Raw genomic sequence first — 26602 nt, 5'->3', positions numbered from 1 at the left:
GACAACAAATGAATTTATTCTAGGCTCGTGTAATGCATGCACACGAGCAATCGATTACACGCAGCGTCACGATTATCGATTTTGAAGGGTCTCCATTAAAAATTTCGCTCGTGCATTTAATTGCATTATTAAACAGCGCCCTGTCCAAACGATTTATTCGTATCCCTATGTAACTTCGACAACGTCCACCTTCGTTTTCTGTGCATTTTTCCGCGATAAACAACTGTGACGGTAAATAAGCAAACGGATTATCGAAATTACACGCGCGAAGCGACGCGCGTATCAATTTGATACAACGCGCGGCTGTCGATGATACTTTCAACGTGAACGCATAAGAGATCGTACCTGCTGTGCATTTAAGTCTAGAATCTAAAGGTGGAAGGAAAAAATGAGTTCTTAAATCACACCGTCCCCATCGCGGCAACGACGCGGCATTGAATTAACGCGAGGGCCAGCTCACCTTATCCCACCTCGCGATGGGGCTTAACTCTTATCGTTATCTCGTCGTAGCGCGGCTCGAGCAGCTCGCTACCGTATTACCGCTCTATATTTAGACGTTACGGATCCACGGCTGATTTTTGGGCGATCGACGAACCGCGTAATCTCTCCGAGCGTAACCAGCGAAACCGTTCGACTCGTTTCCCTCGTCCGCCGCTCCAAGGGTGGTTAATTATCGCGCGAGACGAGCGAGAGAAACTGAGGAGGCGTTCGCTCGACGGCAGAAGTGCAATTTTATGCAAAGATAACCCACGAACCGCCTGGCTATCTAGCGCTACGATATACACAGGCGCCGATATCCCTCAATCTAAATGTGCTGCATTCGTTTGCATCGACTAAACGCGCAAACAACCACCAAGGCAACATTTTTATCGTCCGACACTGTCGACTCGACTTAATCGCCAACCGCGTTTCTGTTTCCACCAGCGAATACTCCCGGTCTCTGCCACGTCCCCGTGGAACCGTTCCATCATTTCTACAAGAAGAAACAGCGAGGCCTTCGCTCCCATGCGACAAACCCCTTTTTTCCCTGCTGGAACAATAACGGGAAGAAAAACGGTAATTTATTCGCGTCGACTTCCCAGAATGCGTGCGAAGAGACACGATCACGAAGGGTATACATGTATACCTGCCCAAAACGTGCAGCCAAGAACCACCATCCACGCTTTCTCGTCCGCTCAAGCCACGAAGAATCGTGCGATGGCGGAACGGTGTGTTTTTAAAAGGCCCCAAATTGTTTCGCGTATGGGTTCTCCGGTTACCCACGCGTGTGTGTCCTTGGCCAGGACTGACTTGGCCTCGAGTGAGCTACCAGAGTGAGAAATGAGGAGAAAGACAGCAGAGAACAGAGAGACAGTGGAGGGTTGCGAGGAAGATGAAGAAGGAGAAGAAAGAAAGGAGCCGCGTGAACAGCAACGCGAATGCGAGGTCTTCTTCCGGCTAGCCCAGTCGCACCCCTCTCAGAGAACGCGAGCCCTCGATCTCTTCTCGCTGGATCCTCGAGTCGTCGAGCTGACTGGAATTCCTAAAAATAAGTCCCGAACGTTCTCTTCTTCGGACCCTAAACGGTCACCAGTTACGTCTGTCGCCTCGCAACTGACTATTTCGTCGCTGCTGAGAAAAGGACGCGTTTAAAGGGAGAGAGAGAGAGAGAGAGGAAGAAAGAGGGAAAGAGAGCCGTGACTCATTTGGAGCGGCTCGAAATCGTTTCCCTCTGGGAACTAAATAGGAGAGAGAGGTTGCTTTCGAGCATTCTCTCACGAATGCCACCGGTAGACGACGCTGTTCGATGGAATTGGGAAAAACGAAACTGGGGGAGCCCCCTTTCTGGTTTTCGAATTACAGGGTGAGAGTGGCTGCTCTTCGAGCCACGCTATTTGGGTCTCTCGACTCGATATTTTCAGACGTCCACGATACAGATTTCCACTCGTTTTACGTACTGGCCACTGGGCGATTCTAAGCATACGACACGCTTCGTTTCTTCCGTTTGCGACGCATACTCGAAAACCAACAATGACATTTACAGCCCATTTTCCAGTTCGAACAACAAATTTGCACATTCATGCGTTCAGGCACGAGGATAACCGGACACGACCGGCATAATTTTCAGCTCCTCTTTATCAGCTCTACATTTTTCATGTCGTACATACTTGCTTATCAGCCGCACAGGACATTTATGACGAATTATTCTGTCGCGTTCGTGTGTATACACGCCACAATTTTTCCCTGTCCCAGTGGTTTACTTCGTCCAGAAATCAGCAACGAAGCGAAGACGAACTGCGCGAACTTTCAGGATATCTATGCGCGCAAAATACGCTCGCGTAGCCACGCTCGAACCGTACCCTCGCGTCGTAGTCAAACAACGCCGCGGCTATCGCGATGCACGGAATATCGTAGACGCTTACCTGTTTGGAGAATACGGCGATGTCCTCGTTGAAGCTCTCTGACGAGCACACGTCACCACCCGCGACGCCTGGTTCGCGCGGCGTACACGTCGCCAGCTCGCACTTCTCGAAGATCAACGCGAGAAGCGGGAACAGGGGGTGTCTGGAACGAAAGATAGAGATCGTTAGTCGAATTTTAGAGATACATTTTGGCGAGTAATACTTATTTTTATTTTCACCCTGAACTGCATGTACTTTCGTTTGAGACTTGGCGATTGACGCGTCAAATAATTTATCTTTCCAATTATTTCGTCGGTTATACAAATAAATTGATCCGTCGATTATTAAACGATACGAAAGATAAAAATGCGATTACAAACAATGAGTGGAAACGGAGATAAGCTAACGAGGAAACAAAAAGCGTTAAAGGAAATACTTGGCATCGTTTCGACATCTTTTATAATAAAAAAAACATCCCCTAAGATTAAACGATATCTCGCGAGATCAATTAGCACGCTCGATCGATGTAAAAAAAAGAGAAAAGATCCACGCGAAAGCCACCGTGACCATCGATCTACGTGTTTCACACCATTGACTGGCATTTAAATTCGAAGCGCCTTTAAAATCGAACAATGTACCCCTTTTCTTACCTCGCCACGTCTGAGCGCGTCGCGCGGTTCAATTAACCCGCTCGACCAGAGTGTCTTGGCGAAAAAACGCTGAAATCGAGCGTGAAGACGTATCCATCGTGTTCACGTGTGAGGTGCACCCTTTCGCGGTCCGACGGCGCTCGATCGCGAAACGTTCTTCGCCAGCGACCGTTCTCCGATCGGTTCCGTGCGTCGTTTCGCACGCTCGCTCGATTCGATCGCCGTTTCTTCGCCAGCGGCGACGCTATATTTTTCTTCCTATCGATGACGCTTTTCTAATTGAGTAATTGCTCCGCGAGGAAACGAACGCAACAACCGAAGGACAAGAAACGGAGAAGAAAAACAAAAAAAAAGAACGAACATGGAACGTGGCAATTAACAAAGATGTTCGATCGACGCTGGTATCGGAAAAATTTCATAACGCGTTTCCTATTTCGCGCGCGTTAATTATCTCGTTCACCGCGTTGCACGTGCTCGTTGCCCTGGGGGTTGCCTCGTTTCCCAGGGAAAACTGCTCGTCACGCTAGCCGAGAATAAAACTATTTCATTGCGATATTTTTAATATTACGTCCTCGATAATTGGTACGCGTCCTTGTAGCATTTTTTACCTATTTATCAATTACGTTTATACAACAGAGTTCATAGAATATTGGAGAACAGTCCGTCGCAAGATGGCGTATAATCGCAACCCTTACTCGCCTCTAAAGCATCCGCGTTCCCGTGCACGGTGGCCCAAAAGAATATTTCCAAGGCGTTCTCTAAAGCGTCGTACGCACGGTAACCGCAGCATTAAGAGGATCAACGGATAAGATAAGATTAGTCGAGGCTAGTGCAACCACACTCTGCAACCGGTAGAGACTGCGCTCGTGATTTAAAGTGCGTGGCATCTCCTAACTTCGCCGCGTGGCAACTACGTCGAGACGTCCGCAACGTTCGCGCGGATTTACTGGCACGCCATCGATAATTGAAAAAGAATTCGCTTCTAATCGTTCTCTATCTCCCTCCACGACCGTGTCCCTCTCAAGACTATTGCCGCCATTATCATTGCCGGTCGGAACGTTAATCGCCGCGCGCCTCGACGTCTTCCGCTTTACACTCGTTACGTCTCCGAACGACAGAATTATTTAACGATTACACGGAACACCACCTGCCTTTCGTTTTCGAATATCACGTAATAAACGCGCGGCTGTTATACGTTAACATCCCAGCAGCGACGAATAAAACCCTCGATGGACGTAGCCCGCATTCCCGCCCCAAAACTCTGACAACGTACAGCAGCCTTAATCGCTCAATTACCGCGCTCTAATCGCCAAACAATTCCCAGCGGGAAACGAACAATTTCTCGGTGGTGCGGACGCGAGTGGCTAGGAAAAAGGGCGACGGCGGCTGTGGCGGCGGCAGTGCAGGAGGAAGGAGACGAGCGCGAAAAGAAAAGAGAAGAAACCAAAAAAAAAAAGAAGAAAAGAGAGAACCGTAGAAACGGAACGAGCACGAAAGAGGCCCCCTCTTCCTCTCACCCTCGCCCCCGCCGCAGAACGGAACGGAGATGAACGAATTTTTACGCGTCCTCGAGAGGTCTCGAGACGAATCGTGGACGAAACGGCTCGACCTGGTAGAACCCTGGATACGTGGTAGCACTATGGGCAGAGGCATTGTGTACGCATGGTAGCGGGTCGTGTCTCGCGGCGTGGCAGACATAAAACGAATCGGAACGAATTTCGACAAATTGACGCGGGGCCGCGGCGAGCAACGACTCTGCGAGCCGACACCGGCAAAAAAACCACCCTCCCTCTCTGTCGTCCCCCTCCTGTCGTCTCGACCGCACTTTAACTCCTTCGTTCCTCGTCCACCACGTAGAGACGGCCTCCCGCCGCTGCTCGAACTCTCGAGCAACCCTTTTCTCGCGTGGTCCAGCGGCCAGCGTCGGGATAAAGATCCGAGAGAAAAGAGCAGAAGCCTGGCTGCGAGGCTGACGCTTCTCCCCCCCGCCTTATCGCGCGACTTTCACCGCGAGCTTCGTCGACTCGCGCCGTTTTCTAGCCAACCAGGGATTTCTATTTTCACCTATTAGCCTAATTGCGCGCGGACGAACCGAACGACGAGCCGATACGAATCGATAAGGAAACGGACGCTGGACGCTTGGACGGGTGTTTGGCGCGAGGCGCGACACATTAATTATTGGGCAACGCGTATTATCGAGCGATTATCGGTGGAAAAGCACTCGTGCGTTCGTCGACGAGGAAAGAAACGTGCGGTTGGTTTCAGGCTCGAGCAGCAGATCGGTATCGATTTAAAAGTTGAACTAGCATGTTTACGCGTCGACGCTGGCGACGCTTTCCGTAGCCGCGCGATCGCGACAGGGTGGAAATTGCGGGTTTTAATTGAGCGTTATAAAAACTACCGCTGACAGGAGATTAATTAAGAGTGTTGCATAATTATTCGCTCGATAAGCGTATGGCGGTCGATTAAAACGCGTATCGAAGTCGATAGCCGGCAAACTCTTCACCTGTTACGAACGTCCAGTTAAACAAACAACGATGGGACATGAAACGGACCAATGTAAACGATCACTTTCACCGCATATATGGCCTGGTCGTCGCAGGTTCAATCTCGCCGCACTGTTCGACCACAAAAACCTAACAATAAAACCTCTCCTACTTTTACCCGCTGCACGACTACGCGTTAGCCAACAATCGCCACGGAACATCTCGTTAAGCCGCGCTTACTTATCGCGTCGTAAGTACCGAAAGAAAATCAAACATACCCTGAACCCCGACGAAACATGGATAAATTTACTGAAACGGAACGATTTCTTTATTCGACGCTATCTTTTTTTTTTTTTATTACCAGTTAAACGTAGCATCGACCGCGTAGAAGTTTCTTAGAATTTCAAATGAAAGGATCTCGATGTAACCGTGGGAATAAGAGGTAATTTAGAATATAATACAAACGATCATTCGAATCGATGAACGAATTAAATATACCAAAGTTAGCCTGCCACTGGAGCAGATAATTATCTCACATAAAGACTCAGAAAGAGCTCGATAATATTTGTAATACATAAACGTAATAAAATGCTAGAGGAGGATAATTCTAATTTTTATTTCGCACTAATCGGATGAAAAATACATGCACGTAATAAAATGCTAAAGGAGGATAATTCTAATTTTTATTTCGCACTAATCAGCAGAAAAATACGTACACAATTCTAATTTTTATCTCGCATTGACCAGCAGAGAAATATTCGAAAACACCGCTGGATGTGCCTCTATATATGCTGTTGTAAAAAAAAACGGTTCGATTCCCGTAGGAATGAAAAGCGTTCGTCGCGGGGCTTTAAAAATGGGCGTGCGGTTTGTCTTCCGTGCGACGAGAAAAACCGCGGGCCTGAATGGGGTGCGCGCACGCTTCTTTAAGCGTGCCGCGGTGCAGCAAAGTGCAACATCGATGACAAATGACGGGTCGGAACGAGGTGTCGGAATGACGGGACCGCAGAAGGTAATGATATGATTGTCCGTCGGACGCGGAGGATGTTTGCGGTTTTGCGGTTTCCGCCCTCGATTCGTGGCACCGCGGACACCCTCTCTCACGCCTCCCACACACTCGCGCCCTTCCCAGCCCTTTTTATACGCGGCCATCGGCAATTTCACGCTGCGATTCGACCAGTTACCGATACCACACCGGCTGCTGCTCGACCGATTCCTGGTGTTCGTCAACGCCACGCTTTTTGCCGGCTCTTTTTCGTCCCTCGCGCTCCAGGCCAATAAAGGCGATTATTGTTAAACACCACGGGTAAAGGTGTTAATTGGGCGTAAACGGTGGTTCTAGCAGGGGCTATGGAAATTTCTTTCAACCCACCGCGAACCTTTTCTTCTCTGCCTCGAATACACCATGTACTTTCAATTCTCGATCGACAATTCTATTTTCGCGAAATTGAAGTTCTCGAATTTTCGAAATTTTATTCATTCTTAACATTTCAGGAGAAGAAAGTGATAATTGACAGTTGATAAATTAAATGGTGGAAATGATGGAAACAACAGTTGCCCCTTTCGGTTAAGTTTATTATCCGCATCGATTTTATGCGATTTTCTTCGGATAATGTAAGGCGACGAGTGGGTAAACGAGAACGTACTATTCGAGTCTGTTCCCTATAAAAAGAGGAATTAACGCGTATTAATGAACGTCGACGGCGGATTGAAATATCGAAAAAGCAACCCTCCGAACGCTGCAAGGCGAGCTCGGGTGAAAGTGAACGCTCCGCTTTGCATATCCGTTTTTGCGTGGCGATTTTATCGCTGCTTAAATAAAAACAACGGGGAACAAGTGACGCTGATAATGACCGATAAAGGTGTCGGGTTGAAAATCAATCCTGATATTATTTTCGACGAAAACCGCGAGCCTATCTATCCGCGTTTCATTGAAGTCTCCACAGGTGGTTCTTCAGCTGCTCCATTCCGCTGTCTTCCAGCAAGGAAGCATCGATCAACCACTCGCATCGTGGCCTCTGAATTTCATTTCGAAGACGAAACATTTCTCTCTCAACCTCTCGAAAGAACTACCCTCGAACTTTTCACAAAAACGATCGCACTTATGCATTTAACCCATTCGCTGCCAAGCCCAGATTACATGAAACTATTTCCATTGCCATTTATATTTGGAGCGGTATTGTTTACCAAAGTTCTGTAAATATACTGTAAAGCCAGTATATTGTAGTATATTGAAAGTAGGACGAGTATACTCGTCTTGGCAACGCCTAACACCCTGCCAAAAGACGACTGTACTCGTCCTTGGCTGCGAATGGGTTAAGAAGAAAAAACGGAAACTGAAGCACCGAAAATCGAAGAAAAAGGAAGAAGGAAAACGTGCAGATCCTGTTTACATTTAAGAAGAATAGAAAGGAGATTGAACCACCGAAAAGCGAAGAAAAAGGAAGAAGGAAAACGTCCGGATCCTGTTTCCTCGAGTGCGGCCATCCGCCAGCGAGGCGAGTGATGTAATCGCGAGGCAACGCGCGCCAATCAATTCCATTAAACAGCGCATTAATATTCATTAGCTCGTCCGCTCGGACGTCACTCTAATGCACTAATTATCGCGGATCGGAAAAGTGGAATATTGAAGAGGGCCGTGCCCTGCGCGCGTACGCGCGAGACGTCGGCTGGGCAATTCCTGCGAGCACGAGGACGCGAGTAAAGTACGCACGAAACAACGGTGTGTTTCTGCGTTGCGAACTCGAGGGCAACGCGAGAGAAAAACAGAGAGAGAGAGAGAGAGAGAAAGAGAGAGAGGGCGATTTGCGTAAGACGTCTAATCCATAAATGACTCGGCCAATCATGCTCCTTGCATAAGGATCCTTAGCTAACCGTGATTGGCAGATTCGCCTGTGCGTTACGTCTGCCAAGCAGGGTCTTACGTAAAACCCTTCCGTGCAATCGCTCGACGTGGAACCGGCAAGAATCGTCGCTCGTCCCGTGCAATTTTTCACCGCCTACCGTCATTACTTGGCCATCGATCCGCGAGTGATAACGTCCTCTTCGCGATCGAGATTCAGGGCGCACGATCGATCAGTCCGTCGACGAAGTTACGAGCCACTTCGCTCGCGTTCAAGCTGCGCGCTGCGAGGCTAGAAAGTGAGTTTTTTGGCCAACGAAAGCATGGGATTTGTAATTTCACGCATGAGTTAGTAAATTGAAAGGATTACTCCGGGGTTGTTTCCTTCCTCTGCTCTATTCTCTCGCTCCGATCAGAGCAACGCTGACTTGAACCGCGTCGATCGTGGAACTCCTTTCTTTCTCGAGTTACAAACTTTTTCCCCAGCCCTATTCGACTCGTTTTTCCGTTCGACTCGAACGTGTCAACGGACAGAGAAAACTGAATCCGTGGCTATAAACGTATCCACTAGCTGAAAATAAACAAGACTTTAACGAGCCTCGCGTTTCCGATTCTAGATATCGGTTGCTTCTCCGCTCGTTTCCTTCCTTTTTCCACGCGTTCCTTAAACACCGGACGCTAATAAACCGCGGGACAAAAAAGGAGAAAAAGGGTATCGAACGAGTCTCAACGCAACAGTCTCGCTAACAGATTCCGAACGCGCGAGCGTAACACATTTGCATCGCTTCCTTATTGCGACTCATTATCCGAATCCTGCCATTATCGCGTGTTCCGATCGATCAGAAAAAGCTTTCTGACGCATCAAAAAGCCGTAACCTCGTCGGGCAACACGAGCGAGCACGGCCCCGCAATTCCATCGAGCGATGCCACACCGCGCGGTGGCCATCCAGCGCCAAGTGTGCGATCCGCTTTTTTATCGACGATTTCCACCTCGAGGAGGCGAGAGGAGCGCGGCGCGGCGAGAAAACGGCTGGCACGATCTCACCTGAACAGCTCAATCGGTGGGCGCGCGTACGCGATCGGTTTGTAAACAGGAGCGTTTATCAAGGGAACGAACGGGGCCTGCTGGCCTGGCTGGCTTAAACGCCCGGCTGTGGAAACGGCCCTCGGAGACCGTTCCGTTCTGGGAATGCGCAGGAATCCGGGCACACGACGGGAGTGGACAAATTACAGGGTGCGCGAAATAATGAGGCTCCCGTTCTAGGATGTATACCAGAAATCGGGCCATCTCGCGGCTATAAATCACACGGGAACACGGACGGGAACCGCTCTCGGTAAAACGGCCAATTGACGAGTTTCAGGAGATGGTAGGAGCGTGCCACGAGGCGCAGCCACGTTCTGGATGCGAGTTTCACCGTGGAAACGCGCCTTCCGAGGTTGCGTTTCCCGCCCTGTTTCGATTTTCACTGATCTCTAGTGCGATCTTTCGTCTCGATCGCTTTGATCTTTGATCGATTTCGATGAACGCTACCCAAGAAGCTAGATAGTAGATGTGCGAGAATATAAGTTAAGCTTGAGAAGTTACGTCAGCTGTGTGCGAGATGTGCGATGGAAAGAAGGAAAGGGGATGTCGAGTGAACGTAGAGGAACCTTGAGAGCACCAAATGATAAACATTGTAATCGAAAAAGGAAAACGACGAGAATGAGACTTCCATAACATTAAGAGCACTTGTAACAGGGAGAGGAAGCGTTGAGTCTACGTGTACAATCGAAGAGTTTTGAAATTCTCTGGTGAGAATAGAAAATTGCACGCGACTTCAACTTTTTGGATCACGAGTCACTTGTTTTTACGTATTCAGCAGCGTCGCAACGGCGATATCCAATGAAAGAGCGTCTTTTAGCCGCAGACTTCTTAAACAATACTTATTCTCCTACAAAATGAAGAATATTGCTACCAGGAAACACTCTCGTGGACGTAAAACACGCGTCCAGGAACGAATTTCAGCTACGCGTTGTTTTACTCGCCGGTTTATTAAATGTGGAACGCAAAAACGGGAAACGTGTCGAGCGGTGTTCATAATTTCGTTCGAATTGCACAGCAAAAAGCTTTTCGTATATCCACAGCAAAGAAAAGCGCGGGTACCACGACGAAAGATCGAAAGTTGAGTCTGGTCTCGTCATCGAAGAGGCAAAAAAAAAAAACGCTATGGATCACATTTTTGAATCACGCTGATGGACCATGAATCGTCAGCTAAATCCATTCTCACGCGTGCGTATGCACATTCGAGATGTATCTCGATCCACGAGCGAAAAATTCGTCGTTGGGAGAAACTCGCGACGAAAAAGAATCGCGACGCCTCGAGAACGCACCAGAACGCCGTTGAATATTAAAAGTAACACCGACTGGGGCGTTTTGTTTCTCAATGTAAAGCGCAATCTTGGCGAGGTACGCGGCAGGGGGGACGAGGAGGCGGGTTGGTGGTACGATAAAAAAATAAGCACGTAACGCGTCATGAATTTTCATGTAAATCACGCGTTCATTACGATTTATCAAACCCCATTGTAACGTCGCGTTCCCGCGCGCAGACGAAGTTACGAACAGATTAATGCCGCTAGGGGCGTATTAACGCGAGTGCCGCGTTAAACGATCGCTCCAAGTATTAAACGACCCCCCCCGTCCGGCTAATGGATTTTAACTCATCCGATTTTAAACGCGCGCCTTTAATTGCACACCGGCGAGGCTCGTGGACGGACTTCGAAACACGCTTATCGTCGCAATCGTTCGAGATACGCTTCTTTCCTCGTTGCCATTTCGGTATCGCCTACGATCCCAACGATCGATATCGAAAATCCCGCCAACGGACGACAAACATAGGTCTCCAGCAAGGTTCTCTCACTCGTCAACAACGCTGCACAAAAGTCCCTCGGATAGTTTGCGAACTGATTGATGACTCTTTCAACACGGCTATTTTTCTATCATTCTTACATACACTCTTTTTCATCTGTCGCTATAATTATATACCACTTCTTTTTTCCATATTTTCTAAACCACCTCGCAATATGCTTCAGCACGTGATTACCTTCCCGTCATTTATCACGCGCGCAATAAAATTCCACCGGCGAAATACATCGTCGAGATCTATCACGACGCGTGCTTCGTTACCTCATCAGTAATTGCATTTCGCCAAACGGTTACACTCTTTTCGCGAAGGGACTCCAACGCCAACCCTTCCGCGTTCGTTCACTAAGTAACGCGTCAGAAAAAAACAGCTCAGAGAAAACGCGAATAAACGCAACGCCAATGAAATAATAAAACGAAACTGAGTTGAAAATGAAGTTTCCACTTGTCCATAGTGACGCCAATAAAATGATAAAAGAAATTAAGTTGAAGATGAGACTCCAACGCCAACCCTTCCGCGTTCGTCCACTAAGTAACGCGTCAGGAGAAACGGCGCGGAGAAAACGCGACTAATTACGCGATTAATGAAATAATAAAACGAAATTAAGTTGAAAATGAAGTCGACAGCCAACCCTTCCGCGTTCGTCCCCTAAGTAACGCGTCAGAAAAAAACAGCACAGAGAAAACGCGAATAAACGCGACGCCAATGAAATAATAAAACGAAATTAAGTTGAAAATGAAGTTTCCACTTATCCATGGTGACGCCAATGAAATGATAAAAGAGATTAAGTTGAAGATGAGACTCCAACGCCAACCCTTCCGCGTTCGTCCACTAAGTAACGCGTCAGAAAAAAACAGCTCAGAGAAAACGCGAATAAACGCGACGCCAATGAAATAATAAAACGAAATTAAGTTGAAAATGAAATTTCAACTTGTCCATGGCGACGCCAATGAAATGATAAAAGAAATTAAGTCGAAGATGAAGCTTCCACTTACCCATAGATCGCGTCCTTGTCGCGTTTGTGGACATCGGGTACCGCGGACGCCGCAGCCGCGGCTGCAGCCGCGAGGACGTGCTGCGGCGGCTGTGGCGGAGGCGGTGGATACTGGGGGTGTGCTGGCCCCATACCCCCCAGGTGTGGACTGTGATGGAGGCCTGGTACACCCCGGGCGCTACCGTGCGGGTCGTACAACGCTGCGCCACCGCCGCCACCTCCGCCCTCGAGGTAACTCCCGTGCAGCCCGCCATCGTCGTACTGTAAGCAGAAGAAAAATGGATGAAAAAAGAGAAGCAAGCACACGTATTAGTACGAATTATCGAGCCCTGTTTCACGAGTTTGTCGTATGAGCGTGTTAAACGCAGGCTTGTGCAATTACTAACGCGCGCCACTGCTTCGAGCTTGGACAGATGTTCGAGACGCTCGAGAAAATTCAAATTGCGCGGACGGAATCGAGCTGAAGGAAATTTATGATCGCTCGATTATCGTAACGTGGTTGCGTTATTATAAGTTGTTAATCGAACCGTTATGTGATATCAGACGAGGGAACGCGATCCTTCGTGACAAGGGGGTGAATTTCTTGCGAACCTCGTTTAAGACAGACGCGAATGAGTTGGAAATTTGTAAAAATTCTTACGAGAAGGGATACGAATTTACCATTAATTTGGTTCGAAGAAAAGATCGATCTTTTCCGGCGTTCGCGAATCCGGAACGAGGTAAACATCGCGAGCGCTGCTGGCGATCGTTATTATACCGCTTAAGCCGCGGCGATAATCGCGATAAGTCGTGGTAGTTGATTAAGATACGAACTGGCGAGCGTCTGGCGCGAGGCGTTGCGCTTGGTCGTAAAAATGGTGCAGCTTTTGTTCGCGGTTACAATAGAGGGGGAGAGGGATAACGCTTGGGCGGGTGTCGCCTGCGCGCGCGGGTGCTCGCGAGCGGATCCATCGATTTGCGGTATTAAAGTATTAAAAATAGAAGGCAGAGGCGTCCTTGTTCCGAGTGCCATAGCCGCGGAATGCCGCCGCGGTCGTTCCGCGCAAAAATAGGCGGAATTTATTTCCGCTCTTCGCGAGACACCCAGCGTCAACCAGCGGCGACCAAAGCTCGCGTAATCGAAAATACACTGGGTTACCAGAAATACCAGGGGGATGGTGGGCGACGGAGGGGTGTACGATGGGGGACCAGTGGGAAATACAGCGCGTTGGTGCCCCTCGCGACGCGAGGTACGCGTCGCCGCACCGATTCTTTCTCGAATCGTCTCGTTCGAGCAGGCTGGCCAGAAATAATAGCCGGACTAGAACAATTGTGCGGCTGATACGAAACGGCAGGTGATAGGTTTGAAGGACGCTAGAAAGCGAGAGCGACCCGCGATCAGGCGGTTCTGGCTCGCGATGCAAGTGGAACGACGCGCCTTCGCGCTGTACAGTGGCGCGCGCGTGACACATGAATTTCACAAGTGCCACGTGAATCGTCGAAATTTCGACTACGTCGCGTCGAGATCCGATCGAGCGAGGGGGGAACCCGCGATCGCGTTGCGTTTGGAAATCGAGAAGTATTTCGGGACAGATCCGTGAACCAGGCGAACGTAAAAGCTAGAACGAGACGTTGGAACGAACGGGAACCTGCGTCCCGATTTAATTGACCGTGAAAATATGAGTAATCTGCGTTCTCTCGATTTTAATAAAATATCCGTGGATCGACTTAATTATCCGCTGGGCAGATCGCCGGTGAAATAACGTTCAGAACCGATCCACGGGTGTACATCGAGGGAATTAAGTCTGATTAATCGTTCCGGGTAAAAAGGAAGGTAAAGAGGACGGAGAGGATTCTTGCATATCGGATGGGTGGCTCGCAACGAACAGAGAGGAAGATGTAATCGGCTGGCAGAGATGGCGGGGAGGTGAATTCCGTGGATGTATCGTCGAGACACGAGGAGAGATCTCGATCGCGGAACGATCAGGAACAAGGAAGGCAATGATCCTCTTGACTCGTCGCGTCGTGTAGCCTGTCACGATACCACGGAAACGAAAGCAAGGCGATTATTATCGCTAATTACATGGTCCGCCCGTCAAGTCTGAGAGCTGGTCATTTTTATCACGGGCACGGAGAAAAAAAAAAAAGGAGCGCGGAGAACGAACGAAATGGAAGAAAAGAAACCGAGCGTGAATAAAATATGGAGGAAGAGGCGCTGTCGGTCGGTTATCGAGCCGATTTCGTGGCGAACGAAGAGGACCGCGTGCACCGTGTAATCGAGAGTCCTTAATTACGACCGTTAGCGAAGGTGACATCGCGGAAACGACGGAGAGGCTTCGTCCCGCGCCTCCGTCGATTCGACTGGTCCCATCTGGCGAACGCGTGGCTCGCGAGCCACGTGGAACGTTTCGAGCGCGATCTGTACCAGCGGACTGATTTCACCTTTTTCAAAAACGACGACACAGTCTGCAATTTCGAGAGCTAATTGGAGGAACCGCTCGAGCCATCGATCGATATCGAGCAATGATTCACGATCCGTGCGTTTCCCAGCGTAAACAAAATTCCAATCGATCGAGAGGTGTATGTATATTTCATTAGCCTGCTCCCTTTTGCAACGGATAGCAACAGAAAGCGTGAACGTTCTTCGAAACTCTACCAATTAAGTTGCAGAGAGTATTACGTCTAACGAACGTATGAAAAAAAAAAAAAGCAGAGAGACGTGGAAGAAAAACTGACGAAGGAAGGAAGGAAGGACAGAACCAGCGAAGGAGCCAATCAACTTTTCCATGGAAAGCGTCGCGAGCGCGCGAAACGACACGTTTCAACGGAAAATGGATTCCATCGCCAGGAAAGGGCAGAAAAAAAAGCTGCCGTCTAATAATTCACCGCGTAGCGGAGCTATGAAGATATCACTGCTCGATCGAGCGGAATATCTTAGACTGGAGAGAGTAACGCGAAGGACTTCGCGACTTTAAGGCCAGATCGGTAACGAAGAAACATCGAGAGCTCTGCAAAACGCGAGAAAAGGTCGTCGTCTTTGTCGTCAGACGGAATCTTGGCTACGAATACGTTCCTTTCGTACGCTACGTTTGCACGCGTTGAAATGTTACAATCGATATTAATTCACCGCTATCCCGTTTCCGCTGGATACGATTTCGATCAAGTTTCACGATTTATTTTCGCGCGGCGGGGCAGTGAATTTTTGCGGCCACGTAGCGCGAAACAACTATTACACGATAGGGAAATTTAATATACTTGGATCTAATTAACGAGTTCATAAAAGCTGAAACGCACACAGAGATTAACTCGCTGGGCAGTAATTCGTGGCAACCGTTGAATATGCATCCCCGGGTGTTTCCGCGAGAAAAGAAAGGTGGCGAGAACCGTCTTGTTTAAGAGAGAACACGTCTCGCGCGTTTCACGACACGGCGATTAGCAATTGGATTCCGTTTCGCGGATTTTCGCCAGCCGCCACGCGTCTAAGGGGACGTTCGAGCACGCGAAACGCTTCGAAACGCGGCGCCTGAGCGTTCCTTCGCGAGCGTATCTATCTCGTCGACGATGTAAACGACGCGAGCGTTGCTTCGCTCGCGAATTATTTGCCATGAATTTCCACGGTGCGCAGCTGCGATCGCGGTTGAAATATTCATAACGCGATTGAAGAGCTTACTTACCGCGAGCCGCGCGCCCGATTCGACAAACGCGACTAGCGGGAAACTTTAACGATACTCGATAAGAGAGGTGAAATAAGACGAGTTATTGCGAATAAGTAACGGCCAGCCGATGCTCGTTGTTATTGCACTCGGTTGCGTTACTCGGCACCGTTCATCGGGAACGAGCATTTGCATATTTCTTTCTTTCCCCGATCGAACGTCTTTCGAGGGTGACGTCAGCTCTTAGCAAAACAGAACACCGTGTATGTTTAAACAGCGTATTATTGCTGTACCCGGAGTATTGCTAAACCCGATCGAATCGCTGGAATACGCGTAGACAGTCAAATATACGTGAAATACTCGCGATACTCATCGTTATTATCGCGACTGCTCTTAAGTTCGAGCGAAATTTTCAGTGCGCGAGATCAATGGCGTTCGAGCAGAGGTGACGATCGTGAAACGATCGCGATTTCGAGTATAAAAGCTTGTCGCGAAATTGAACGACACGCGCAGAGGAAGTATATAGGTACATGTATTTTATAGAGCCATAAGAAATACTGAAAGTCGTGTGGTCAATCGGAAACGCGCTCGAATAGATCGAGCATTGGAATAGCAAAATTTCCGGCTTGCGAGATCCGTCGATCGCGGATCAGTGGCTGATTTACAAGCGGATAGGTCAGGGCGATGGCGCGAGGACGTCGTCGCGTGAACCAACGAAGAAAAGGGGGTGGAACAGGAGCACGACGCGTGGTACACGCGCGTGCACTTCGTTTCGCGATCGATACGACCCGCGAGCTTCTGCCAATTCACGGTTACTGTCGATTGAAAGTGTAAATTAAGAAAAATCGATCGCGAACGACTGATCGAAACCCTTTTCTCTCTCAGCTCACTTTTGTCGTCGCCTCTTCGTGCTTCACCCTCGAGGTTGAAATCAATTTCAAGATCGCGTAATGAAAGAAATACGGGAGCAGTTCTCGTTACTTATTAATCTCGTACGACCGTGAAAGCATTTAATTGCGGGTAAAAAAGAGGAGGGAAAGAAAAGAACAGGAGCTTGCGGCCGGTTTACGATATGCAATGGCGTGCAGAAGTACAATACGACTCGTTCGCGCGATTTCTCGCGAAAGAATTGCCCTCGTACAACTGGATTTTTCTTTGTGTCACGAGAGGAATAAAGATTGCGGGCTGTTATGGTTCCTCGTTTCGAAAGGGAAATAGTAGGCAAGTAGATAACAATAATTACTATAAGAGTAATGCTTTACGGCAGGGTAATAACGCAACGTTTATGTAATACAATAATGCATCGATAAGCGAACGAAACCAAGCTCAGAAGATGCGGACAAATACCTGATTATGTAACTGGCAGATTGCCTAACTTTTTTTTTCAAATTACAGAAATTTCAGGGAACCTATTACAATATTTATATAAAATAAAAACTAATCAAAGTGTAACGCAAGACGCGTAAATACCACGTGCGTATAAAGTACCTATTTGTTGACGAAAAAAATGTAATTTGCTCACAGACTTTCGATGCGACTAACAAATAACATGGTTTCAAGCGAATTCCCGTGAAATAAAAAACAGTGAGACAGGATATTCTTCAGGAAGACACCCGTGTGGAGTCTCAGTGTCCTATGTTAACTAATTTGCCCACAGACTTTCGACGCGACTAACAAATAACGTGGTTTCACGCGAATTCCCGTGAAATAAAAAACAGTGAGACAGGATATTCTTCAGGAAGACGAGCGTATGGAGTCTCAGTGTCCTATATTAACGCGTTGGCTACCCTGCGGGTCGTCGACACTCGCGAGCTTACAGGCTTAGTTGCAACGCTTGTATAAACTTCTGATCGACGCTAATGCGATGAAACGTAATGTAAAATAGATATTCGAACGCCTCGCAGAAGTGGCTGCGGTTCGCAACGATGATTGCGCGATGGATTAACCGAATCGCGGCTGCTGAACGGAGTTTCTTACATAGTTTTACTTCCGCGCGGTGATCTCAGACGCGAAAACGAGACGGAGAAGACAGGGGAGAGAAACGCGTGAACAATCCCTTGGAAATATCGTCGAGGCATACGGAAAACTCCCAACGGACGATCGAACTGGATCTGACGGGGGAATAAATCCGCGGCAACACGCGTGAAACGTTAAACATCCGGGTAGCCTAGAATCCAGGCTAAACTTGGAATCTTCATTAGTTATTAATAAATACGCTATCGTCTTCGAGTATCGCTCTCTTAGAAATCAGCAATCAATCTAACCGATAAGCCAGCGAGCTCTCGTAGATTATCGTCAGATATCTGGACTGGTAATTTCGCGAATTTCCTTCGAGAATTATACAACCGCTTCCACTAATTTTCCACGCGCGGCGGAATTTCTAATTTCGATATTTTCTACGAGAGAAAGCGCGGAGCTTAACGCCTCGACGAAAAGTCGAGGAACGTTCCAAGAAGCGGTCGTTGGAGTACAAAACGAGCCCAGGATCCTCGTCAGAGATTTATCCAGATGAATACGATACGCGAGGAGAAATGAAATTTTTCCAAGCATCCGAACGTGACCCGGTTCGCTCGAAGCGTCAGGAAATCAGCAGAGATTTCGGAACGAACCGGATCCAGTCTGAAGCGCAATTTGCTGGGATCGATATACTCTCGTCTCACGGATAAATCGATTATTAATCGCGGCTGGATCTCAGTGAAATTTATACGAGCCAGAAACCAGTTGTGAATGGAGCCTAAAGGACGCGGTGGTCGTCGAAGCGAGCGCGCGCCTCGCTCGCAGAAACATGGCTGGGATTCCAGGACGGAGAAGGAAGCCTATGGCGAGGAGAGAAAGAGAGCGAGGAGAGAAAGGGCCCTGCGACTGTTCGTTACTTTCTGATTGATGTCGACATTTGGAAAACACTGCGACGTACAAGCGTGCATCGGGACAGCGCGCCATGTGCCTCGCCTATCTCGAGGGCGCATCGTGGCGTCGCGTCCCGCTTTATCGCCCGCTCTTTTTCGACGAGCGAGTCGATTTTAGGATCGACTCGAGATTCGTCGATACCGATTTCGCAATACAGAACGAACCTCGAGCCTCTTCCCTCGAGTTTATTGCTCGATCGAGGAATCGAACCTTCCTCGCGATTGAAATAATTGGAGGACTCGTGGGCGAAAAATCGACAACGACGACTGCTCCTGCGGATGTGCGAGGACGCGACTGACGAGCACGCGAGACAAGCTTGGAAATTGGGCCTATCGTTCGAGAGAGAACGTCTAACATCTGGTACGTAGAACCGTGCGTAAGTGTAGGTGTGACTACTATTATGTAGGTATATCAATTTGTGCCACGGACGATATGCACGTCAATATCGTGATAATGAACTCGTGTGCACGGCTGGGTTAAATCCCATAGAAATTTTGACACGGCTGTTTGGACAAAAGGACACCGCTGGCTGCCTGGGTAATTATTCGAACGGATTACTCTGTAATTACAAGAAAAGTTTTTAATAGGAGACGAGTTGCCATCCCTTACCCCCTACCCTACCTCCTCGAGTTATTATTAATGCAGATAAGCTTTTATTAAAATAATTATATCTGCTTCTTATCCTCTACACTGGTCGCAATTATGCGTTATAAATAGCAATTATTGGAAGCCTTTAAAGTCTTTCGAATAATTACCAGCCGCGATTCACATATCTCACTTCGTTCGTATTATACATGTATAACACCGTGTCTGAACTATATAATTATAGAAAATATCTAATTTTTTCCGCGCATATTGAAAACTGTCCAGACTTGCGACGAGAGTGCTTTCTGTTTCTCAGGAGCGTCGAAGGAGAATGGTGGAAAAAAAATGGACGAAGTGCACTGTCTCGCGTTTCGCCTCGATCCCAGGCTAACCTGGATGGAAATTTCGTGCTCTTTTTTCTTTTCATCAACATTTCACCGTCAGAGGTGCACGGAAAAAGAACGCCTCTATTTTTTTTTTTTTTTCCAAAGCACCTGGACCAAATACTCAAAAATAACCACGGCCACGGTAATCACTTTGACGCGCGTCAACGCGGGAGTCAGAAATTGAAAATAAAACGAGGACGTTGCATCGGGGGCGTCGCCCTTAATTTTATTTTCCACGACCCAGATTCGTCTCTCCGCGAATTAAACAGCGTGGCGAGCAACGCACGGGTGTACAAGGAGAGAGAGAGAAAGAGAGAGAGAGAGAATTATTTAGAGGCCTTCCAGTTAAATTTCACTTCAACAACCAAGGCGGGCGACAAGAAACCATTCGATAACTTTCTTTTTCAACGGCCACGTTTTCCTTCTTTCCTCGCTACCTAACCGTGTACCGTTATCGTAGATGGGGTCCTTCGAAAAAGCCGCGGAGGGAGACCTGTCGAAAAAAGAAAAAAACGTCCAAGGAAGGGGGAGAAAGACGAAAAAATCGCTTCGTCGAGGTCATCGAATACGAAACGCACGAGAAATCGATACGTACTTTAATCCATAGGCCAGAGGCCGATATCCGCGGCGATCGGGAGAGCGAAAGTGATTGATGGATACCCATAAATACATAATCACGGGTCGTTCGCCAGCACGGCGTGGACAAAAATCCCGCGCTCGTCGACGCTGTTCATTCGTGGAATTTTTAATCCTGAAAACGCGCCGTCGTTTTCGCAAAAAAAAACCAGCCACCGCTCGAAGACGCACCGTGGTGAAACTCTCGAAAAAGTTCGTGGAGATTCCAATTTTTCTTGCGAACAGCAAGAGACGACCACGACGGGGGGAAAAAAGAAGCGGAAATTTATCTGACGTCGGTGTAAATCAGCGAGAAAAGAATGCCACACGCAGAAAGCGGACGCGATAGAATTGCTGGCGAACGGATCGAACACGGCTGGAGAAGTTCGACGACGGCCCCAGAGATGCGTCGCCACGGGAATTACACTTTCGAGCTGGCCCTCGATCCTGCGGCGGGGCCCAGATCGAGCGATTCGCAGGCGAAACGCGCGCACGCACTGGCGTCCCGACAATTTCGAGCATGGACCCCGAGCAAACGGAAATTGAGCGGTAAAACGTGCGCGCCACCAGGAAGAGTACCCGTCGCGACTCCATCGACGCGCCATTTTATTCCGTTCGACTCTCGTTCAGACTTTCTGCGATCACCCAATTATCCGAACGATCCTCACGAACTGGCATTGTAAATAATAACGAATAAATATCCTACAATCGTTACTAGAAAACGTGGTTCTCGCGAGAAGGAAAAACGCTCGAAGAAACTGTAAATCGCACTGTCTAACCTTCTCCCAATTTTCAGTAATAAATCGCCAACGTATCAACGAAAGTCGATAGAAGCAGAGATTTTTTTCTGGAACGTTTCCATTAGTGGTTCCAGCGTGGATCACTTTGCCGATTGAAAAAGGAAATAGTTTGCGCAACGGGATTACGATAGCTGCGCTGGTGTTGGACTGTACACACTCTCGGGGTAGTTTTTATTCTGATATCGATCAGGGTTGTGGTTTGACGGATATAAGTGGTAACGCGGTTGTGTACGGCTTAATTAAAGTTAGTGGTGGCGGTCAGCGAAGAGCAAGATGGCTGCGGACGTGTTCGAGGGGGCAATTTGCCACGTTTCGAGTTGAAACGAAAGCTGGACGAGGAACGTAGCGAGATATGAATTCGTGATTTTTGCTCGAGCATCTTTTTCGCGAAGCCTGAAGCTAGAAGTTGAGATATTTGGCAAAACGAACGTGTCACCATGATTAATACAAAAACTTTCCTGTAGTTGCAGTTAAAATATTCACTCGAGTAGTACACGGAGGCTTGTCCACCGAATTAATACGTCAGTATGCCGGATGCATAATTCAGAGCTTACGGGGCACAACGAATTCCTTTTATCCGAGCAATTTTTCTAAATAACTTACGACTATATAATCGAAACGCCTCAAGGTACCGTTTGCAATATTAATAAACACTTTACCCGCGCCACGGAAAAGGCAGCCGCGATCGTACCAGCATGAAAATTCCTTCGCCTATTTTACGAAATTGTCCGAGCACAATCGACCATTTTCGACGTCGAACTTCGAATTATGCATTCGAGGCAACCCGTTGCTGCTTAAATTTCCAACCGCGACCGGTCAAACCACAATCCATTATTAAAACGTGCCACGAATTTTTTTCTTTCCTTTTTTGTTTTATTAAAACTCACTTCGAGAAACACAGCGAAACAACACGGATCGAACCCCACTAAATTTTCGTCACGAAGCACCTTGTAAAAATTGCTTTCCTAACGAATTTACTGGAACCATCGGATTCCTGAAATTCGACAGAGACACTCTCGATATACGAGGAAGCCACTCGCGAAGAAATGAACTCGATTCGAACGAAATTGTACGCTTCGCGATACAAAGCGTTGCAAATTCTTTCAGAAAATTTACTACGTATCGCACCAAGGTTTCGCACTTTGATAATCGAGAATTTTTTCGAGAAATCACTCGCGAAGAGATGAACTCGATTCGTACGAAATTGTACGCTTCGCGTTCGAATACAAAGCATTGCAAATTCTTTCAGAAAACTTACTACGTACCATACCACAGTTTCGCACTTTGATAATCAAGAATTTTTCGAGAAATCACTCGCGAAGAGATAAACTCGAATCGAAAGAAATTGTACGCTTCGCGATACAAAGCGTTGCAAATTCTTTCAGAAAATTTACTACGTATCGCACCAAGGTTTCGCACTTTGATAATCGAGAATTTTTTCGAGAAATCACTCGCGAAGAGATGAACTCGAATCGAACGAAATTGTACGCTTCGCGATACAAAGCTTTGCAAATTCTCTCAGAAAATTTACTACGTACCATACCACAGTTTCGCACTTTGATAGACGAGAATATTTTCGAGAAATCACTCGCGAAAAGGTGGATGGGGGGAGAGAATCGTCGAACGGGTACGACGATAGCGGAGCAATCTTTGAGTCAATAAAAGGGGTGTCTGCCAGCAGTCTGTCGAAAACCGAACGGAAGCGTTTCGTCGCGATACACATAGCATCGACAGACAGGCGAAGCCGTCGGTGGGACTCGAACGAGAAGCCAGAGAGAGGTTCCGTCACTTGAAAATCGGCTGGCACGCGAGCCATCGTTGCTTATCGGCGATCTCGTAAAGCTCTTTATCGACGCCGATACCGTTTTCACTTGGCCGTGCCCGATAAAACCGTGGACGTCGCTGGAATTCCAGAAATGTCACGGAAAACCTGACCGATTAACCCTCAGCTGGAGTAACATTATGCTAAGCGAACTCTCGACACGGCCGTCGACCGTGCACGTCGATTGATAAAACCGATTTACCGGTTTATCTCGACATCTAAACTTCTCGTGCCCACAGAACAAACCATCGCCTCGTCGACAATGGGATTAAATGCAATTTCTCAAAATTTCACTGCACACTTGTCACTGCTCTACGCTTACAAATGATCGTCAAGAGAACAGATCGACATTCGTTACCGGTTCGCAGCGACAGTTGAAAGCGTTCGCCTCGAACGGCGCTCCAAAAAATCCTGCCAACAGTGGCCACTGATTTTGCTGCGGAAAATAAAATTCGACTCGAGCGAAGAAATTTCCGGTTCGACGATTTCGTCTGGAGAAAAACGGAGAAAACTAGACGAGAGGAAAGTGGAAGAGCGTTCCGTAGAGTGGACACGGCGTTACATCCGACGGGCAGTGGAGGCTCGCGAGTTCGAGGCTGCGAGACGGATGCGACAAGTGGAAATCGGTGAGGATACGTTACGGGGCGAGCAGTTGCCTGGAATGATCCTCGCGTGAACAAAATTCCAGTCGACGACAAGAATCGTAATCAATTCCTCGAACGACGCGTATCCGCGGGCGTCCCAGCGGCCGTTCTCACGTATCGATTCGAGCGTGCATCTCGATGGCACGCCAATCCGGTCGAGCACGATATCCGCGTAAAATGATAATTTCGGGTTGTCCACCTCGAACGAGGGACGGGGAGACGAGAGTTTCTCTCGAACGGGCCAGCTTCCACGGTGATCCCAGATCGACGACACCGCGCGACTGCACGCGACTCGTTTTGCTCGAGATACGAGACAGATTCTCCTAGTTTCACCGTCGCGAGCGGTTCTCCATTTCGAGCTGCGTATCTGCGAGCAGCGATCGCGATTTCGAAATGAAAAGCGGCGAGATAAAATCGTGGAGGTAATGGAATTTAGGCGCGCGTCGTCCAGGGGGCGGCATTATGCGGGCTCGCCTTTAAACGGGCCAAGCGATTGATCGACAGAGAGGAATCCGCGAGCTAAGTCAACGCTGCAAATTGTCATCCGGTCGAACTCACTTTGACACACGGTTTCGTACGTTGCTTTCGATTTCGTCGAGTCGACCGCGAACTGAACCGCGAAACTTCGACTATCGCATATCTAACTGTGTCACTTGTCTATTTCGTCCCCTTGATTTATCGCTCGATGCAAATTTCCTCCCCAGTTATTTTTCTCTCTTCCGCTGTTTGTCGATACTCTTGTTTGTCTCGTCTATCGATAAGCAAGTACTTGTACTTGTTTACAAATACTCGAAGGTTCTCGTGGAACTCTGTGTCGTCTCGAATTTTCGAAAAACAGTTCAGAGAGGTATGGCAGCTCGTAGCGGATTTACGTCGCGTATGAATCGATCGACGCCCCTAAAAGTCTCCACTGCTACGCGACCCTACCGCGTACACCTCGAGCATCGAAGTTACTCGATTACAGCGAAGCCAGTGCCAAACAACAAAGTCCCTTCGGGGTCCGTTCAAGTCGGCCGTGTGCGAATCGTTTGGCCAGCGAACCGAGCGTATCCTATTCTCGCGCGACACGTCCAAACAGCCGACCTCCTGTTCCCGGTTTCGAACTCGATTTAACCCTATCTACGAGCCACTTTCATGGGATTCCACGCGGAGTACACCACGGAACCCGCACTGCCACGTGAACCGACAGAGAATTATCTTAACCCTCGAGCCTCGAACGATCCTGCCCTCGAACAACCTCATTCCTACGCGATATCTACGATATCACGATGCAAAGAGAATATGAATCGCGACTGTGCACTCATCGATGGATTTCAAAGTCGACGCGTGCCTCGACAATTATCGAAGCGACACTAGAAGAAGAAGAACGCCACTGGAGGAACGCAAGAACGACACCCTCTCGATACAATTCGCAAAGTCACTCGAGCGTACTCTACGAACACCTAATCTCTATTTAGTAGACGTAGAAATGTCGCGAGTTTCTTAAAAAAGAAGGTGAACATACCCTTGGCTGCCCATGCACCCGCAGACTGATTTCAAAGTCGACGCGTGCCTCGACAATTATCGAAGCGACACTAGAAGAAGAAGAATGTCACTGGAGGAACGCAAGAACGACACCCTCTCGATACAATTCGGAAAATCACTCGAGCGTACTCTAGGAACACCTAATCTCTATTTAGTAGACGTAGAAATTTCGCGAGTTTCTTAAAAAAGAAGGTGAACATAGTCTTGCCTGCCTGTGCACCCACCAACTGATTTCAAAGTCGACGCGTGCCTCGACAATTATCGAAGCGACACTAAAAATGCCACTGGAGGACTGCAAGAACGACACCCTCTCGATACAATTCGCAAAGTCACTCGAACGTACTCTACGAACACCTAATCCCTATCCAGTAGACGCGGAGAATTCGCGAGCTTCTTAAAAATAGAAGATGAACATACCCTTGGCTGCGCCATGAACGCCCTGGCCGCGCCGGGGAACTCTGCGTGCTGAGCCACCGTAGCGGCTGTATTTTCCCACAGTACAAGCAAGTAACCTCGAACACTTCACACACACTGCTTTTCCCTCACTTTTCGATCCGCGTTATCGCGGCGATCGGTTTAGCCGGTTCCCCGTCCGTCACACTCGGGAACAGATCACGGCGGATCGTCGCCCCGTCGAAGGACGCGCGCGGAAGAACGTCGAGAGGGCCCAGCCAGTGGCTGCTGCGCGCTCTCTATCCAGTCAATACGTCTCCTCTTCGCGAATCACTCTGTTCCTCGACTCTCCCAATCGAGCGCACTGGTTGTTGCACGCGAGCAGAGAACAACGTCGATGAACCCTCGCAGCCGACGGGTCCTCGCGGCACAGCGTCGAGGTAAACGAAGCTCCCGCGTGCGCTCTGGTTGCTTCCGCGGCCACCAAGTCGAACACTGGCACGGCGTGCTCTGGCTCCGTCGGTCCTCGACGTTCCCCGGATCCGAGCCGACCGGCGACACGGCCTTTTCGACTGCGTGAAAATCGCGGCGAGCGTCAGCAGAGCTCGGCACGCGCGCTTGAACGGTGCTGCAGGACCACGGCTACGGCCGGACACACGTGCTTCCTCATCGTCCCGGTCACACCGCCGGAAGTTCCGCTGACCAGACAGCCAGAGAGCGTGCCTCCCCGTATCGTCAGTCTCGCGGCATTATACGAGAGATCCCCTTGCTTTTCGCGGCACGTGGTCGTCTCTCATCTATTTTCTATACCTTGCCACCGTTCAAGGATCTTCTTCTCTCGATCGTTTCTATCGTTTCTTCCTTCGAGAATTACTACGATGGACTGTGGAGGGATGAAACTGTGTCTCTCTCTCTCTGGTGGTTCTTAAAAATCGTGACACTGGAGGAGACTGGGTTGTTGGTTCACCGACGGACGAGAGACTTTCTTGTAATCGCGATCACGATGCTCGAGATGTTGATTTCGATTGTTAACCGACGATT

The 26602-nt window shown here is 48.6% G+C and overlaps 1 protein-coding gene across 1 annotated transcript in view; it reads right to left on the bottom strand.

The window, feature by feature from the left end:
• Hth (Meis homeobox homothorax) overlaps positions 1–25814 on the bottom strand; it is a 438429-nt gene extending 412615 nt beyond the window's left edge. Inside the window, exons 1-3 of the mRNA XM_076906279.1 lie at positions 25586–25814; positions 12255–12514; positions 2403–2544 (exon numbers count right to left, since the gene is read on the bottom strand). Of these exons, the coding sequence (XP_076762394.1) occupies positions 2403–2544; positions 12255–12514; positions 25586–25600 (417 nt within the window). The 5' untranslated portion in view covers positions 25601–25814. The remainder of the gene's footprint in view (positions 1–2402; positions 2545–12254; positions 12515–25585) is intronic.
• Positions 25815–26602: the final 788 nt, after the last annotated feature.

Source organism: Xylocopa sonorina, chromosome 13, assembly GCF_050948175.1.
Source record: "Xylocopa sonorina isolate GNS202 chromosome 13, iyXylSono1_principal, whole genome shotgun sequence".
NCBI classification, from domain to species: Eukaryota; Metazoa; Arthropoda; class Insecta; order Hymenoptera; family Apidae; genus Xylocopa; species Xylocopa sonorina.
Note: the sequence above shows the minus strand (reverse complement) of the source record. Positions and strands in the feature narration are given on the sequence as shown.